This window comes from Xenopus tropicalis, chromosome 1 (assembly GCF_000004195.4).
Source record: "Xenopus tropicalis strain Nigerian chromosome 1, UCB_Xtro_10.0, whole genome shotgun sequence".
NCBI lineage: Eukaryota > Metazoa > Chordata > Amphibia > Anura > Pipidae > Xenopus > Xenopus tropicalis.
In genome coordinates this window covers 73,905,873-73,926,109 of record NC_030677.2, presented here as the reverse complement: position 1 = coordinate 73,926,109, position 20,237 = coordinate 73,905,873, and the positions used below count along the sequence as shown (strand labels likewise).

At 36.1% G+C, this 20,237-nt stretch overlaps 1 protein-coding gene across 1 annotated transcript in view; it reads left to right on the top strand.

Moving 5' to 3' along the window:
• The window catches only part of bank1 (B cell scaffold protein with ankyrin repeats 1), a 136,812-nt gene that overhangs the window by 15,319 nt on the left and 101,256 nt on the right, over positions 1 to 20,237 (top strand). The window contains exons 2-5 of the mRNA XM_031903128.1: positions 1,278 to 1,664; positions 7,001 to 7,146; positions 10,416 to 10,557; positions 12,341 to 12,483. Of these exons, the coding sequence (XP_031758988.1) occupies positions 1,278 to 1,664; positions 7,001 to 7,146; positions 10,416 to 10,557; positions 12,341 to 12,483 (818 nt within the window). The remainder of the gene's footprint in view (positions 1 to 1,277; positions 1,665 to 7,000; positions 7,147 to 10,415; positions 10,558 to 12,340; positions 12,484 to 20,237) is intronic.

Here is a 20,237-nt window from a genome sequence, read left to right as displayed (position 1 = left end):
CGAATGTATGTTATATAACAATTAGATATTATCTAACATCTAACTGGTAAAGGCATGCCTGCCTTCCAAGTTTATTCCCTATTGACACATCAGCACAGCAATGCATCCACACCAGGAAGAGAAGACTAATGGGGAAGCAAGCACTGGGTAAATGGGAGAACAGGCAAAAAGTGCAATGGCATGGAAAAAAATAATATCAGATAATATAGAGCACCCAACTTAATAAGTAATACCTACAATCAAGCCAGGAACCAAATCCAGATTGCTTTGGTTTTGAATCTGGTGCCAAAGACCTGGCATCGTGGAACAATAATGTCATAATATGATGTTGGCACAATAATATCTGGGCTCATGCAACCATCTGATTTTACCTTGGGAGAAGTTTAATTGGCATAGGAGGCAATAATGTATTTAGTGTCCTTCTAACTGGATGCTATTATTTTGAAAGGGGAAGAGGAGGAAATGATAGGCTTCTGCAGGAAAATCTAGGGCCAAACTTCTAGATAGGGCATCTACCTTTTAGTTCTTGGTGCCCAGACAATAAAAAAAATTACACTGAGAGAAAAAAAGGCATCCATTGTGTAGGATTCAGTCTGTTAAGAGTTTGGATTTATTCCATGTATTTACACTTTTGTGTAAATAGTGATAGGTTTGCCTTCCAGACTCTTCAACAACTCTTCAACTATTTTTTTGGCAAATAACTCCAAATTAGTAATAATATTTTTCTTCAGACTGACTTTTTTTCAAAGAAGTATACACAGACATACTGTAACTTTCCCTTAGTCTTGTCTGGTGAGAAGAAATGCTCTACCGCGATTTTAGATGCGTCAGCCTCAATATTGTGTTGCAGATGAGGCCCTAGGAGACCCGGAATTGTGTCTTCCTCCTTTGAAAATGATAGCGAGGACAGGCACTTTCATTTTGGAAAGCTCTTAAGTTACAGTATTTGATAATTTTAATGCTGGAAGGAAAAAGTCAGTTTTGAATTGTAGAGACTTTGGAGGGATCCATTTCAGAATCACTGTCATATTAACTGTCAGGAAATGGGATTTAGGTAAATGGGGGGGGGGGGGGGGAGGTTGGAAATCACCCACAACCAATACAAAGATATGTTTTAAAATATACATAAAATATCCAATTTGTAAAGGCATTAAGTAGAACCAGTATTGATTTTTGTTGTTATATTATAATAGCCATAATGACCTAGTGTATATATGAATACAGTAAAAAATGTTAGAATATGCATATTAATACCATGTTTTTTTTTATATCTTTAGAGTGCCAAAAGGACCTTCTGGTGATTTATGAAACTAGTGCAGAAGACTGGGCTATTTATATGAAAGAGTTGCTGGAACCTAGTTTAAATGTGAATGGAATATCACTTTATAACCTGGATTCTGAATCAGATGAGTGCCTTTATCATTGTGCATTTCGGTGTAAATTGCTATTGCTGACAAATGTCTTGCTGGAAAACTTGAAGGAAAGTAGTACTCATTTTTGTGAGCTATTACAACCTTCATGCAATTTAATTATTTTGCTTTGTGGCCTTGAGACACTGGATGGATTTTATGAGCTGGTTCCTATAGACAGAAATTCTCAAGTCTTATTTACTGACCAAGAACCCCAAGATTATATCTCTGTTGTGCTGTGCGTTGTACATGAAGGTAATTCTCATTTTATTTTACCTTATTTGACCATGAAATGTCACCTACTAATCAGATGGAGGGGATCACTAAACGTTCATTATTATTATTGTTATCATTATCACATATCTATACAAAGCATGCATATTCTGCAGAACTGTACAATAACTGATTTTTTAAATAATGTTTAAAAAAATTCTATTAATATTTTATTAGTTAATAATATAAACAGAACAGCATTACAAGAAAGTAACTGCAAGTTACATCTCTTATTAAAGATTAGCAGTGGTGCTCAATAATGGTTCTTGGAATTACATGGTATTTGGTATCATACAGTTGAGAAAATGAGAAAGATATTAGACTTGCCATTAATAGTATATTGATTTACTATAGATTGTGAAATCACTCTGAGTTTGTGAAGTATAAGGGACATTGAATGAAGATTTAATCCACCCTGAGCATATTTTGTAAATTAAAAGTATCTCGGGCACTTGCTTGAAGCTATACCAACTTTTCTGTGTGAATATAATGCCTGTTAATTCTATTTCTGAGGGAATATCAGGTTTCCTAGTGTGGGTAGTTCTGCTGCAGACAGAATGTGTTTGATCAAATATTTATGATGATTTTTAGCTGCAGGTAAATTCATATTCAGCAGGCGATAGTTGGATTTTGAGTTATCCATATATATATTATATAGTATAACATATGTATTATTGCAAGGTTTTAGTTATGGAACGTGACACCAAATATGTTTATGGGGATCTTCAGCTCCACATGCTCTCTATCAAAGATTGCTGGATGTTTGAGGAAATGGTTTGGCCAACTTGGTCAGCAGGTTATGCCACCTGGGTATTATTCTAATACTTCTCTTTAAAAAGCTTTTATTTAATAGAGCTTAATTACATTTTCATATTTTACCCTTTTGAGGATATAAAAGAAGAATAACTCAGGGGTATTGAAATAAAAAATATAGAAGTGTAAATAAGGCCCCAGTATCAAAAGGGAACCACAACAAATTCTCAAAAAAATATATAACACTCTAAAAATAAAATGAAAAAGTATCCTTTATTAATCCATCATCTATATCATACCAGCCCCACGCTTTTTAGCCTTAGGCTGGAACTGAACTTTGCCTTTATTTATGCACACTCCCTTAAAACAGGATCACACTCACTTGGACCTGGTGCTTACCTGAGGCTCATGGGCAAACCAGAACCCTCCATGAAAATTTGGGAAAGACTGGGAAACTGGTATATTACAGCCTAATTCCTCTATCTAACGGCCCCTAAAGGATAAACTTTTAGGGGAGTCCCACTAGAAAATTTGCAGCAATAATGAACTTTACATAGAAAGTGAAAAATGCTAGGGGCATCTAATCCAATTAATCCTCCTGTAATATGGGGCCTATCTGATTCATTAGCAGATAAAACAGTCTGAATGACTAACTACCACAGTCCTTTAAATATAAATATATAGCCTCACATTTTGCCTCCGGGGGGGGGAAATAAAGGCAAAGTTCAGTTCCACTATTTCCCTTCCTAAGGCCATGGCACAATGAGCATTTGTTTTCCATCTCTCAGCCTGCATTTTTTCTGCCAGCTGAGAGAAGCAGATTTGCATCCCCGTGTATCTGTAGTGAAAAGTACAGCTTCCACTTGAGTGCAGGTACATGGAGCAAAGCAGAGGTCGACCCAATATCCTCCTTTTGGTGGGCACTCACTGGGGTGCTCACATGGGTTAGAACACTGGAGTTCACAGGCAACTATACAGTGCAGACACTCTGCACACAACGGTTCAGGTCACCTTCTGGACATCTGGCAGCTTAACATGGAACAGGATAGACCTCACTTCTAGACTGTTCTCCTGGACAGTCTTTTCTTCTATGGCTGGTAGTTGCAGCACAGGATCCTTTATAGACTCTGATGGCCCACCTTGTAGCTAGTATGCCAAAACCAGGCTCACAGGCCCTTGTCCTGCCTTCCAGCCAATCGGATCGCTCCCCTGCATGAACTCAGTATGATGATGTCACAAGCAGAGAAAGCAGCTTTGGTTGGCTTGAAAGGACTGTAGGCAGAACTGGAGGATGATTTTTCTGATCTCCTGCACTTAGTAAAATGTGTTTGTATTGTTTATTAATTGCAGTTGATACACAAGACCTAAATAGTAAATATGAGGCTGCTGCCAAACAAATCAAAGGGAACTTTTCGAATGTTCTCTTGTGGGATACATATTGGGAGTGCTTTCGATTTGAAGTATTTATTTTGTAACAAGTTATTTTAGAGATGTTTTAAAAATATGTGATATTTTTTCTGTGTTCCTGAATATTAATAGAATTGTGTTCCTGAATATAAATAGAACAGTATGTTTAGGCCTGCACATACTGTCACTCAACTGTAGCTTTCACCTGGTAAAATAATTGTGCATAAGTTTGAGCTTTAATAATCTCCAGCCAATGGTGGACCTAACTCTCCAATCAGTGGCAAGAGTAAGACCAGTAAAAGATATATCTCTAGTTGACTTCACCTCGTTCCCCTTAGAGTTGAACATTTTCCCTCATTAAAAAGTCAGTGCTGAGAAGCCCAGGAAAAAGACAGAGATCACATACAGTGCAGTATTTTTTTATATAATGCTTATTGCCTCATTGTGTGGAATAGAAAACCAAATAGGAATTGTCTTCTTCACATAGGCACAGTTTAAGCCAAAAAGTATAAACCAAATGTAAAAATTGCTTACCCTCTTACATATAGGAACGGCACTTTAATGTTTAAAATTCAATCTTTTTGCTGGGAAGAATCCTATTGCAACTATAGAACATGTAACATGCTCATACTGTAAATTTGCATTTATTAAAACAAACTGCAATCAAAATTGCACAGACATAGATAATATGTAAATGGACATATAAAATACAACATCTATCCAAGCTTTTGGTCAACTCCGCATATGGCAGTCTGTGGGTTAAAAATTACCAGCATCTCCTTTCTGCAGCGTGTTCGCTAGTGGGGGTGGGCTTGAATGATGTCACAACCTAAACATATGGATTACACATTTAATTTTCCAAAAAAGTCCAGACCGAATTACAAAAACACCAACATGCAAAAACAAATCTAGCCCTCAAAACTTTTATACTGATCATTTAAAAATACCATTGCTTTAAGTATCATACATGGCAGAACAGCACGAGTATGAGCACCTACGCGATATCCTCTGTGTGCCGCTACCAGTAGGTCCCTATGATTGCTAATCAGAGCTATTTCCATGCTATGCAATTTAGTGAAGCCATACTGAGATACTGGAATCTATTACAGATCTCATTTGTTCTTTCAAAGATATATTTTTCAGTTGCTTTTGAACTGCTTCTTTGAATACTTGAATTCAAAGCTACAGAATGGTGCAAGATTGCTTTCCTTTTTCCAAAGAAACACAAGGTTGATAAAAAGTTGATAACGGTCTGAGCTCTACTTTTTGTGGTTCCAGGAAAATGCCAGCAGAATCAGCTGACATGTCTCATGCGCGTGGCAACCCTGGCATTGCTCCAACACTCAGGGTGGTGAGTTCAGGGTTCCACAAGGTTCCATGGAAAGCTTGTAGCTGCAGCGAGCATTAGGAATGTATATGAATAAAAACATGTACATGACACATACAAGTATGACATGTACTGGATTTTTATTTTGATCACTTTTATTTCTGTTCAGTGCAATATAAATCTCACCTACAGTGCCCATAATAGCAATTTGAACAACATCTATACAAACATCTGGACAAGCTCTTTAATAATTTTTAAAGGCTCTATACCCCCATATGCCAACGATATGAGCAAAACTGCAAGAAAGTGCATACTGCTCTATAGCTACTGTCTACCTAGAGAGTCTGTTACTGTAAGGCTCTCTATGCTGAGAGTGGGCAGTACTGACCTGCACCTTATGTATAAGACCCAAAACAGTGTGCCTTGAGTACTGTTTTGCTAAAATACATGGTACGTTGTGCAAAAAAAGAGGCATACTTATGCACCCTGCCTACATGGTAAAACATTCTGTCCTGTTGAAAAGAAAAGCACCATATGGGCAAATGTGATTAGATCATTGCGTATTGTAAGAGTTTTTAGAGCTCATTTATGATCACAGCCACACAAGCATGGACACAGTCCATTACTGACTGCATTCTTTAAATACACTTGTTCATAACTCCTTGCACTTCTATATAGTTGTGCTAAGTACCTTGCGTTTGTCCAGCCAGTTCTAATGAATCATGTACATATGCACCTACTAAAGCAGCAGAGCCCTGGAGCTACTGGAGTTGGTTGTAATTCATGTGTCCCTCTCTGACCTGTGCTCAATAGGCTCAGCAGACTTGCGTGCAGATATTTTAACACTGAGTATTGGTAAAGGACCAGGCCCTGCTACTGCTCTAGATTGTTGGCCAAAGCACTTCCTAACGGGCAAAACATGCTTAATTGCATCCAAAATTGCACTTTTAACCCTTTTGTCTCTACTTATTAATGTGGCAACATAAGATTGGTCATTTAGTCGAGCAGGCAGGTTAGAAAATTCCTCTCGGATAACAAAAATATCCAGGGTCTGACTGGGGGGTGCTGGGCCCACCAGGGCTGCCGCCCCAGGAGCCCTGTAGGGGGCCCCCTCCCGTGTCCCCGCACCCCCTAAACCCCCCCCCGCAGGGCTCCCCGCTGAACCTCCCTAACTCCCGCAGGGTCCCCCACCCGATGTCCTCCCCTGAGTGCATAGAAGTTTAACTCATCCGGGGAGGAACAGTTGGCCGGGGGTGCACCGGCAAGGGTTGGGTCTGGGCCCAGTCTGACTCTGATAATATCTCTGCATGTATTGCCTATGTGACAATCTCCATGTGTGACCTATGATGTATACACATAATGCACGTACCCACAGAGGAACTTTATGTACGTTTGTCTAAATTTCAATTTAAAAACCATTGCTTACTCCAACAAGAGCGCTTTTGTTTCTTCTTTTCCTCATGTGCTGCTGCCAATACTATTGTAGGTGCTGCTCAGTATTTGGCATTCATATATACTGGACACATTTAAAACAGAAAACAAAATCTGTTTTTTAAAATAGAAACGTACGATCAATATCCAAACGTTCATCGTCCGACGACTAAAATATGAACGTATTCTAGGAAAGAAAACATTTTTATTTGTGACTTGTGCCGCCACACAAGGGTAACACTGCAAACAGCAATCATGGCTGTAGATGCCTTTGTTTGAAATTATCTCCACCCAGACACATCCGTTTTCTTATTTGCTGGATAGAAAATTGGAATTTTTATTCACAATTAATACAGACTACTATTTTTTATTAACTTTAATACATCCATTTTGTAATTAGATGATCAAGATTACCGGGATACAGATATACATTGCCTCCTAGATTCTCCCATGGAGGATGAAGATTTTAAAAGTAGAGAAAGCACCAAGAAGACAAACAGTACAGTGCCCTCTGCTTTAGTGCTTCCACAAAGAATTCAATGTGAGGTAAGATCCAGAATATGGAGAAAATGTTTTGCCATTATTTGTAGAAAGATAGAGATAGACATGAACTATATTGTGCATTAAAGGTTATATTTCTAAAATCAGTTGGGCCATTTATATTTGAATTGTTTTCATTTGTCAAATATTAATGTTCCAATTTAGAGCTACTAAAACCACTACCTTCTTACTATAGAAAATTAGTAAAGCCCCCACTTCAACCCCATGATAAACAGTAGTAAATCCCTAATCACTACTCATCAGTACAAGTATTAAGAACTGCACCTCCATTTACTTAGAAATAGTAAATCCTCCACCCTATTGTAAATTGTCCCCACCCACAAATAAAGTAGCATGAAATCACATATTTTCATCTTCTGAGAATAAGCTGAGGCTTTATGAAAAGAAAAGAATGGGATTAAATGGTGGAAAAGGTCTAATCGTTTTTTTGTTGTCTGACATTATCAGTGTTAAATAAAAAAGTGAAGCTAAAAGTGAAAAATTAAGTGAATATACCAAACTATATTTCCTGTTAGTATTTCCTTTAGTATTTGTAACATTAATTGAAGCTTTATTTTTCATGTCTAATTCACCAGCTTTATTAAGTATTATTTATTTATTTACTACACCACCGAACATGGAATGCAACCAACAGCTATAAATATTTAATATATTGCCCACAAAGTGCAGAAGTCATAGTGTTTATCTAGACAATATATAAGTAAACAGCACTAGCTGATTTATGCTACAGTTGTATTAAACAGGAACCATACTGAGAAAATACAGTTGGCTTTTATGTTAAAACAAAAACATTTTTTAAAGTGAATTATAGAATGGCTAATCTTTTTTGTGCATTAATGTGGTTAAATGGTTATTATGTAGAGAAAGATAATAACGTCTGTATTATAGGGCACCTAGTCTATGATTATTGGGTCTGCTTGTGTCTTGTGATTATTTCTTCATATGCAGTTTCATGGTGTAACATTAATTTTTGCTTGTAACTGTATCAACACAAGAAATATCAAGAACAGAAGCAATAAAAGCTTAACCCATTAAATCCTTAGTGGATACAGTTTGGACAAGATACAAAAACCCTGCTATATAAAATGGAGTGTTGCTCCATGTTCATAAAAATGTTTTTCGATCTGGTAATGTGATACTAGTTATTGGCTTATTTATGTACAAATGGCAACTTTTTAAGATATAAGAAGTAAAAATGACATCTCTTCATCAGGCTTATTATATAACAGATTTATCCTTAATGTAATATGCCCAATCAAAATACGTATCCTTACTATATTATGCCTGTGGAAGAGATTACGTTTTCATTTTTTATTCTTGAAAATTAAAATCATGTAAATCATTTAGCCAATAAACTGTAACATATTACACTCTTTTTTCTCCTTTTAGCTAATGAACAGTCAGCTAGCTTTGTTCAGATACACCACATACCTTAAATATAGTACATTAATTGGTAGGTAGATAAAAAAAATTTTGTGCAGAGAAACTTGCTTGCAGTCGCTTTGTATGAAAATATAGTGTAGCTCTGTCAAAAGCTGTAGTTTATCTCATAAAAAATGGTAACCTTTTGATTACAACTCAAGTGATGATGATTCTACCCTCAAATCTGTTGGGAATAATATATCTCTCTGATAAGGATTCGAGATTGCAGGTTGAGACATGTTGTTCAGGTCATGGATCTTAGGTGAAAGCAATAGGGAGTAAATTGTTTCATGTAATACACAACTATTAATAAGTCAGAAGACATGGATGATATCTATAAATACTGTTTATACTGTCATACTGTATTTTATTGGTTATTTAAGGTTCTTGTGTATTTTATAGGAAATAATGTAGCCCCTATTGTAAAATATAAGTAGGAAAAGCTTCATGACCAGATAAAAACCTGAGGCTGAAGGCCTATAAAGGGATTCAGTCATGATTTTTATGGTGGACTTTTTATTCTACAATGTTTACATAGCAAATAATTCACTCTACCATTTAAATATATATATTTTCTAGCTGTAATATTGGTGTGTAGGCAGCCTTTTCAGTGCATTGTGCCTGAGTCTGAGGAGCCAGCGCTACACATTAGAACTGCTTTCAGGTAACCTATTGTTTCTCTTACTCCCATATCTACCATTTTTAGCTATACAGGTATAGCTGCTATCTTGCTACATTACCATTGTTTGCTGCTGGGGGGGAGAAGGGAGTGATATCACTCCAACTTGCAGTGCAGCAGTAAAGTGTGACTGAAGTTTATCAGAGCACAAGTCACATTGCTGTGGTACCTTGGGAAACTAAGAATATGGCTAGGCCAATTTAAAATGTTAAAATTAAATATAAAAAAATCTGTTTGCTCGAGTAGCTCTATTAATTGAGGCATTTTGAAAAAAAAAACAACTGTTTTCCCATGACAGTATTCCTTTCAGCAGGACATGGAAATCCAACATGACTTCTTATATCCTCATATACTGGTATACTGCTATGCTCATATCCACGTAAATGGGGGTTATTTATTAAAATACACAAGTTTCAGTCATGTGACACAAATTACATCACTAAGCAACAATTATAACTGATTATATAAATAGCACCATCTATAAGGATATAATTCACAGGATATTCATGTTTTGTGTGTATTATATACTAATAACTCAAAATCACACATACAAATGAAGACTCATGCAACACTTAAAACACACAACTCTGACCACTTTACTCTTTCTTCTATTATATGCTCTTCTATTCACATTTCCACATATATTAAATGGAGCATATAATAAATGCAGGTACAGGAAGATTATGTTAAATATGAAATTGTGCACATATTTGCTGTTGACTCTAGGAATATGTGCTGTTCTTGTTACTAGAGCCTGCTGTATAAGGATCTGATTGAAACAAATTCAGACATCTGATTGATTGATATGGGCTACTAGATACAGGAAAACTTTGGTCTTTTTTGTTTGTGTTCTGTGACCTTCATTATGATTGCAGCCCCATACTTCATACAGAACCAACAATTCTGATTTTTTATTTTCATAATTTACACCCTTCAAGCTGCAACTGAACTACAATGCCCAGCACAACTTCCTTTACTCTCCACGGTCCTTGAATATGCTTTAAGTGTTGAAGTTGTATGCTATAGTATAAATACCATATATAAAAAAAATCAAAACAAAATATTTAGGATATTACGATAACATGACTATTCTGAAATCACTTTAATGGCTCTGCATGCTTATATACAGTTTTCTCTTTCTTGTTACCTAAAGAATCCAAAGGAAATTGTTATTGTGCTAACAGAAGAAATACCGACCACTTCAAAGGTAGAAATTGAATTCTGCACAGAAAATCAACTAATTAGAAGAGAAGCAACCCAGTGGAATGAAAAAGTTCTGTCTCTAAAGGCTTTGGGTAAGAGTTAATCAAGCAGAAACACATTTTTTTAGTTTATTATTAAATGTCAGGAACACCTTTACCATATTATGTTGTAACCATTACTATTTTATAAAGACTTACATATATTTAAACTTTTCAGCCATGTATTAAATATTGATGTGGTTATTTGGACATAATTGATCCATATAGCATATGACATTTATTATTAACAGTCACATCCTAAGAACTGTGTCTAGCAATATAACATGGTCCCCTCTTTGGTAACATATAGATCATATAAGAGCTTGTTTCAGAAAAAGCTTATAGGGGATTTAGGGTCTTTGAGATGACTAGCTCTAGCAATAATTCAACTTAAATGGTCAAGGCCAGTTGTAGATCATTTTGCAAGATAAAACCAGGGAATAAATGGCTGAAAAAAACAAGTGCTTTAATTATAGCCAGGTATTTTCATTTACAATTGCAGGTATGGCATTTAGTTATCAGTATCTATGCGACAGGCACACTTTCTAGCAAAAAAACATTAGAACCTGTCTGAAATCATTCAGTTTATCGTGAAATTAGGACAAGGTTCCTTGTCAGAAACAAACTGAAGCTTTTCCTTTCCCCTGCCTGTTTAAAAAGCTACAATGGCAGTGCTTTCAGAGAGTTTCTGTGGCAGTAACTCCTTTGATAGTGGCTCCCTGAATGAAAAACTAGATGCAGTTCAGTTATCTCTGAAATATCTATGCCAAGTTGTAGGTGCTGTACCTTTTATTTCTGTGCATTTGGGTGAATTTAGCACAATATAGCCACCTACATGCTCAGACGTGTATATACAGCTGCTACCCATTATAACTACTCTTGGAGTAAGAGATGCCTCTCAAAAAATGTGTACTGTATTATGCTTGTATAGTTGTTGCAGATATGGGATCATTTAGTGGTAAACCCATTATACAGAAAGCTCAGAAATAATGAAATGACATATTCTATTTCATTCTATTAATGATTACCTTTTCCTCTGTAATAATAAGTCAGTACCATATACATAATATTACTTGGATGGTGGTAAGGTTTATAAAACCAATATAAAGGTTACTAAAAATGTTTAGCTTTTTTTAAATGTTTGCTTTCAGACTGTGAACCTGTAGAATTGAAGGAAACGTACTACTGCATATACAGATACATACTGCAGATTACGTAAAAATGGTTCATTTGATGTGGCTGTTACAGTAGGTCTCCAAAAGATATATTGGGTGATTACCACTGGTAAATGCAACCAGTAATTGCTTTGTCCCCTAGTACTGGAGATCATGGTTTCAAAACATAAATTTCTAGAATGCTATGAGACTGCAATTCTAACAATAGTATTCAAGTGCTTAGAATGGATTCTGTTTTACCGGATATAGCAATACATGTTTGTGGGGGGGGGGATAAAAAGCTGCAGAGAAGTGTTAGACATAGAGGAAAAATACCTGCCCTTTTATGAAAAAGCCAAGGCAGCTCCATAGAAGGGAAGGTGCCATTTTCATGTTTATCTTTTGAATTTTATGAAATTAATTGCATAGTTCTTCATTTTTGTTCCCTGTAAAAAAAACTGCAGATGCATTTGTGCTTGAGGCTTAAATAATGGGTTGCTTTAACAATGTCTTCTGCAAGAATACATTAGTGCTTTTTAAAGAAGAGCAATATAGCTTTATTTTTCATGCTCAGAACAAATGAATATCAAGATTGTTAATCAAATTAATATAAATATTAGCAGTTTAATGTCAGAAAGATTGTCTTGACATGTATTATTTCATATTTTAATTGTATATTTCAGAGTTCCCCGCAGGATCAGTTACTGTAAATGTCTGTTGTGAAGATGTTATAAGAGCCAGTACAGAAATTGAGTACTATACCCTGACTGGGGAACTGGAACTGATGCTTAGAAAAGTTGTTGATCCGATAGCTTTCATTTGCCAGGTAAGCTGCATTTTATGTTATTGCATGTATTTAAATGTGAAATGCACACTATTAGTCCTCAATTCATATCAGTTGCACTTTAGTATTAAAATGAGACGTAACCCCTGTTAAATGCTAGCAAAGAACAAATCAATAATAAAAGGCATCAGAATTAAATAAGGCAGACTCTTCTTCTTGTAAACAAATCAATTTCTACAAAAGCAATGTTGTGGCTTAAATTGAACCATAGGCATCCTGGGAAATCAATTTTTTCCCACCAGAGAACAATGTTAAATAGCTCTTCTAGGAGAATAAGAAGTTTTTTTTCCAATTAAAAGTATAGTGTACATTTACAACCCAGAAACACTGCATCATTAGATAGTACTCCAAATTCTTTAAAGGGGTATAAAAGGGTTTAAAGGGTTACATAACTATCTAAATCATTTTCAATAAACTTTACTTAAAAATGTCTACAAATATTTCTAAACGTAACTGCAAATGACAACAATGTATGTCGCTTTACATGCTAGCGCTGACTTTTGAAACAATGTTGGAAGCCAGCTAATAAAACCTAATTAAGATACCGATGAGAAGATTCCTTACTGCTCATGTAAAGAGCACTGCTGTCAGGGGTCTGGGGGCACTTTGCACCTTGTGCTGTCTCATTGGTCACAGGCAAACCCTGTCCCTACAACCTGTTATAGAGCTGGCAGTAAGTACAGGGCCCCTATATGGCCTGCATCCCTTAGTGCTACCTAAAGTGTGTGCCCGAATGACATACCAGTTGGGAAATGGGTAGGGGACAGGTATATTGAGGGAAGGGGGATGTCTAAATGCCTCCCTCCGTTCATCCCTTATGTACAGCATTGCCAAACATAGCCAGTCCTGTATTCACCAGATTCCCTTATTTTGGATATACCCATATTAGGGATGCACAGAATCCACTATTTTAGGATCCGGCAGAATCCCTAACCCTTTGTGAATGATTTGGCCGAATACCGAACAGAATCCAAATCCTAATTTCCTAATCCAAAAACTGTAGGGCTGATTGCAGTCTGCGGTGTCTTTTTGAACTTATTAACACATACATTTTGGGCAATTAGTTATTAATCAAAGGAGAGGTTCAATCTTCAGGGGGGGTTTGCCAAATGTTAGTCACCCCCCAGTGATTGTAATCACTTACCTGATATCCTGAGCCAGTGCTCTTGTTAGCTCCTGCAAGTGATCTTCTTCCTGCTTTTTTCTTCGTGCCAGGTGTGCAAGCACAGTAGGGTGAAAAGCTGAACCCAAAGGACATGTAAACCCTACATTTTCCTACCATGTATATAAGTTGAGCACATCTCCCCTACACAAACCACACCATTTATACAGTTTATATCCCCTCCATTCTCCAGCACCATCACATATTCCTATAACAAAAGTATTCTTTAGACTGCAAGACCACAACACATTTAGAGCATGTTTTCCACATAAGCGCTATGATTTCAACTTATTGGTCTCTAATAAAACCTGTGGGGAATCTAGAGCAATTGGAGGTCACATGCACAGCAATCAAAAGAGCCATTGATGGGTCCTTAAATGGCTACATACAGAATATAGAAAACATGCTAATGTTAAAATACAAAAGAAGAGCATCTATGTTCTTCTGCAACAGAATATCCTTAGATTTGAGTTCTGGCATGATGGGCCACTGTCTTTCCCCTACTGCTTCTCTCCCCCCATCCATGAATTGGAATATTCTATAATATAGTCAAATGTAATCTTCTGTTACCTGTAGTAACGTCATCACATGAACTGGTCTAATTTTCATAGGACGATTTCCTCCATAACTGTTATTGACAGCTTCCTCAGATTAACAGTAACATCTAATTTTAGAACTACAGATAGGATTTTGGCAATGAAAGACCTTTACATACCATTTTATGCTTGACAAATTTTTTGAGATTCTTATTTTTACTACCATCCCACCCATGGGAGTCAGGAAAGGAATATAGCACATAGCCCATGGAGAGCATACAATGTGGCTTTACATAATCTGGAGGGAGCAGAAACTATCAAATCTCCATTGATTTTGCATATTCTGCAGAGACCACAACTATGACCAAAACTCCACAGATTTTGCATATTCAAAAGAGCAGCTTTTTGTAGGAAGCTCTGGTTATGTTGTATTTCATGATAAATAGACTGAGCTCTTAATAGATACTTGCAAGTTGACAGCTCCCAGTGGGGATTTACAAAAGTAAAGTGGTATATTCCTTCCTGAAAACTGACTTGTTTGCTTCCCTTTTTATCTCTAAAAGGCAGCCTGAGCATAATTACAGATTCAAGGAAATTGTTGAATGAGAATTTTTACTACCATTACCATCAGTACACCATACATCTTATTATTTTCCAATATATAAGGATCATCAAGCAGGTTTACATTTGTTAGTATTACACTGTACACAAGAAAAAAAGCACTACAGCGGGCATTCTAATACTACTACTACTAATAATAATAATAATTAAATCATGTTGCACATATGGACATAAAATGCTTTGCTAGATACACAGGGCAACAAGTGAATAAGGTATACTTCTCAACATAGAATAGCATAAAGGCTGGTGTGAAGAAAGTAGTGGGGAAGTGTCAGGCCACCCGTTACACTGTAATCAATCATGAGCGTGGATATAGTGCTTATTGGGTGACCAGATTGGAACTTCAGCAATAATTCTATGAAACCAAAAACCGTCTAGTGTATAAACAGCAAGCAGGGTTCTCGTTGGTGGATCTTCTTGCATCACTTGGGCTACTGACCCTAAAGAATCACAGTAAAAAAAATTATATATATATATATATTTATAGTGAATTATCCCTTTATGACTCAATCATCCTTCAAATGCAAAGCATTTTACAACAGAATTTTACACTCAACATTCATTACAAAGCTTAAAGGAGAAGGAAAGGTATAATCACTGGGGGGTACCAAGATGTTAGGGACCCCCAGTCATTGTACTCACTTACCTGATACTCTGAGTTGGTGCTCCTGTTAGCAGAAACCTGCACCTGCCCGGGGTACCTGAGAGGGAGCGGCCCTCTTCCTTCTTCTGACTTGTGCTGCTCATACATGCACAGTAGAGAGAAAACCTGCTTTTTCACTGCACTGCACATGAGCGGCAGAAAAAAGACAGTAAGAAGAGGATCTCTTGCTCTCAGGTACCCTGGGCTGGTGCAGTTTTTTCCTTACAGGAGCACCAGCCTGGGGTATCAGGTAGGTGATTATAGAAAATGATGAAAACAGCAGCAAACTGGTTAATTTGAAAAAGTGATAACTTTACTCAAGTGCCAAAGGCAACGTTTCGGGCTTCAATCCAGCCCTTTATCAAGCCTATTAGTACAAATACATACAAGTGTTTAAATACCCACAGGAAGGGGAGGGACCATCCATCTAACCTCCATTTAACCCATAACATTCTGTGAATACATTATGTGCACACTAATTAATAATATTCAAACTAAGTGCCTGTGTATACAATATAATAAGTGCCCTGTTGCATGTATTACATATAACAATTTGACCAAATATTGTAGTGGACAGTGTCTTACTTCAACGTATTTCATCCATCAAATATCTCTCTGGCTCCAATGCCAAATTCAGGGAACAATTTACCCCAGACCTAATATGGATCAGGAGCTCCCACATCTTTAAATCTTACTGTCTTATATAAAGACATGATGTTTATATAAGAAGGTAAGTGATTATAATCACAGGGGGGTGCCTAACATTTTGTGATTATACCTTTCCTTCTCCTTTAATACATGATTTTACACAGTGTAGCAGGAGATGTGATGTATGATATATTCTGACATTTTTACACAACTTGATAAATATGCCCCTGAATGTTTCCAATGACCAATTTCATGCTAACACTTTTACTTGCTACTAACACCCCACTCATGCCGAGACTCAGACTGAACAAACTATCATGCTAATTGCAGGATGACTTTGTGATATTAAATGCCTAGCTACAAGAAAAGATATTGCGTTGAAGCAGTACATTAGTAAATCACTTAGTATCTCATACAATCATACATCATAAGCAAAAAAAACCAAAAAAAAAAACCAGTAAAAGATAATTATGAAATAGATTTCTCAAGAATCTACTACTTTCTTACTTTCTAAACAGTTTCCTTTTAATATTAGGTCTATTACATTAAGACATTGCCCAAAATAAAAAAGGATGAGTCTGAAAAATGTTTCTTTTGAATAATAATATTAGAAAGGAAGTTATGTGCAATATTACAAGAGTATTTTTCTTCTGAAATTCACATGACAGTCAGAACTTCAGCACTTCTGCTTTTTTTTACAGAAAGTATGTGATTACTGCAGAGAGAAGGATATGATGAATAGCAGATAGAGAGGCCTTGCATTTTGTTTTTAAAGAGATGATCTACAAGTGTAATTACAGATTATCCCTGTGTAATACTGAGTTTAACAAGATGAAATAGTGGGATGCCTTAGCCTTAATTTTCCTGTTATAGTTATATATAGTTTTCTATCTTAAAGAAACATAGAAACATTGTTTTCTTCGCCAGAGATACAATCTAATAGAGTCTACACTCAGTTTGGGGGAAACAACACTGTTTGAGGTGTCCCCCAGTCCTATATCACAGGTATGCACATAATGAGCGAGGTTGGGCACTTATACACTATGCACATACATGTACCCCAACATGGAGGAATTTCCAGATTAGGGCTTGAGAGGGGCAGTTCCCCTATTTATTTGCATTGACAGATCAATTACTTTATTCATGGTACATGTACACATACAAGTCACGGCCCTTAAGATTTTAAACTAAATTTGTGGTTAAATGGCAGCGTCAAAGCAATTAATTGGCAGCTTAATTATAGTAAAAATAAAGTACCCTGCACTATTTAGAAGGGACCATACAGTTATATACAGTATATATGCTAGTGACATTGTTACGTCAAATCATAATCAACAGGAGCTTCCTGTCTGGATGCAGTGTAGAAAGGACTACTAGGACAAAACTAACATTACAAACCCATGAACCACAGAAGTATATTTGCTATATTGTTTGGGTGGGGGAATACAGCTCTAATTCATTTGTAACTCTAAACCTTGTGTTTCTTTGAAGAGTACTTAAACCTAAGAAAGTAATATAATAGTATACCTGCACTTGTGCTACTTGTGTATTAGAGATAATAGGCCAGATTCAATTCAGTGAGAAAAAGGTTTGTCACGTGCAAACTGATGGGCGAGATTAAATATAAGATGCAATTCAATTCAGAAACACTTATGTCACAGTTTATCTGTAGTAATAAGTCAAATCAACTGGACTTGCTGTGTTTTACTTGAAGATTCTTTGCCACGGCTTTCTCAATTCTGAATTGAGAAAGCCAGTTGGATGACTGGCAAAATGTCTTCAAGAAAAACACATCAAGTCCAGTTGATTTGACTGGATGACCTGGATGAATGAGAATCTTCACAAACATCTCTCGGTTTATCACGTGAAAATTCCCACATAAAACCCACCAGCTGAGAAATTTCTGAGAAAAAATATAAATGTTAAAGTTGCAAACATTATCATCATCAAACATTACAATCAATATTTGTGATATCCTGGGGTAATTAAGAAGCAATTTCTCTTTAGTTTCTAATCCCATAAGCACATTATACAGTAATGAGCTAAACATAAAATAAACATAATAATGTGCGAAGGGAAACTAACATTAAGTTAACATTATCTAGGCTGAACAAGTACTAGCATTAAAGCAGTGATGGTCACTGAAATCATAGCAAAATAGATAAAGGATCTGTTATCCAGAATGCTTGGGACCTCTAACTTCCTGGATAAGAGGTTTTTACATAATTTGGATCACCTTATCTTACCGTAAGTCTAAAAATCTTTTAAACATTAAATAAATCCAAAAGGATGGTTTTGGCACTGATTCGGATTCATGCAGCTTATCTAGGATTAGGTACAAGGTACTGTTTTATTATTACAGAGGAAAATGAAATCATTTTCAAAAATGAGATTTTTTTGCATATAATGGGCTCTATGGGAGATGGTCTTCTCATAATTTTGGCTTTCTGGATATTGAATTTTCAGATAAGAGATCCTATAAGTTTTACCAATAGCATTTATATTTCACTGCAAGTTGTTTTATCTTTACCCTAAATACATTTTTCAAGCTGAAATGAAAACAGAAAGTGCAGAAAAATACAATACAAAAACATCATTTAGGGGCAGATATATGAAAATGTGAGTTTTAAGCTCACCACAGAAAAATGCACCCACTTTCTATTCATTCCTATGGGATTTTTAGAAGCATATACTGTATATCTGTGGGTGAATGTTAGAGTTCACCATTTGATCAAATCTGCTTATAAGAATCCCTTGGGAATTAATATAAAGTGGGTGAATGTTTCTGTGCTGAGCCCTCATACAATTTGATCTGTCCCTTAGTTATTCAGAGGCAGATTTTTTCTCTAAAGGACAAAGGTGCATAGAATACTGTAAAGATCTGTTTAGCTTAGTCAAGAGCAGATAGAATAATGTAAGCAATGTGTACATACGTGCCACTATATACAGTAAATACAAATATACATTTCAAAATACATAAAAGGACAAGGAAGAGCACTATCCCTAACTATATAGGTCAGCTGTCCTCGGTGCTAGTAAAAAGTAAATATAAATAAAAAAAGGTACCTCACTCATTTAGTGCAATAATTTGTTGAAAATAATTGCTATTTTTTCAATGAATAGATTATTTTCACTGGTTCCCAAATGAGTGGGAACCATTTTTGATTTACAGTTATACATACTGTATGTATTGGTTGCTATAGTTTAAAGGAAAACTGACACCAGAAATGAGACCTTTTTAAAATCTATAATAACATTGTGTTTGCATCTGCTTTATAATTTTGCCATAAAAGTGTTTGCTCAATGCGTTTACATTTCCTATTCCATACCTTTGTTTCTGTTTGAGGGGGCTGCCATATTTGTGCAGCAGTAGTCCATTAGCATTAGAAACTATAACTGACAGCTTGAGAAGGGACAGTCAGGTTGGCAAAACAGTCAGGTTTTGGAGCTTCAATTTATAATTACTCCCAAAAGCAGCCCTATTTGTTAAAAAGTGATACACATGACCTATAGGTAACTTTTAATGTGCGTTCATATTTTGTCTAGTTTTTTGTGTCTGTATCACTTTAAGGTAACTGCACATTTGCACCTATATTGATTGACTAAATGAATGAGTCCTTTTTTCAGGTGGCAACATTGTAAAATATATATTGAACCAGTCACTTTACTTTAAATTACCTAGAAAAGAATTAAAGTTGCTGGTCCAATGAGCTGGAACTGGATCAATGACCTGCTTGATTTTGCTCAAAACCACTCCTGTTCCTTTATGTCTGTAAGGACCATTTAGTCACTATCATTAGTCACCCCCTTTCATAAATACATACAACATAGACTGGGGGAATAACTGGCTTTAATTTTGCCGAGTTTGTTTTTTAACAAAGTGGAGATACATGTAGGCAAGGTAAGAAGGAGTGAGAGATTATAATAGGCAGGGAGATAGGGAAAACATGTACTTTGAGTTCCATATTCCGAAAGCAGCCCTTTATAGTGCTTGTTTTGCTAGCACATAATAGATTGCTGAAATGACTTAACTGACCTCTCTGACTGGACTGAATGCATATTAACTAACTTAGGGCAAGATTTATTAACAGTTGTATGTTTTCCTATTCTGTGAATCAAACTTTTC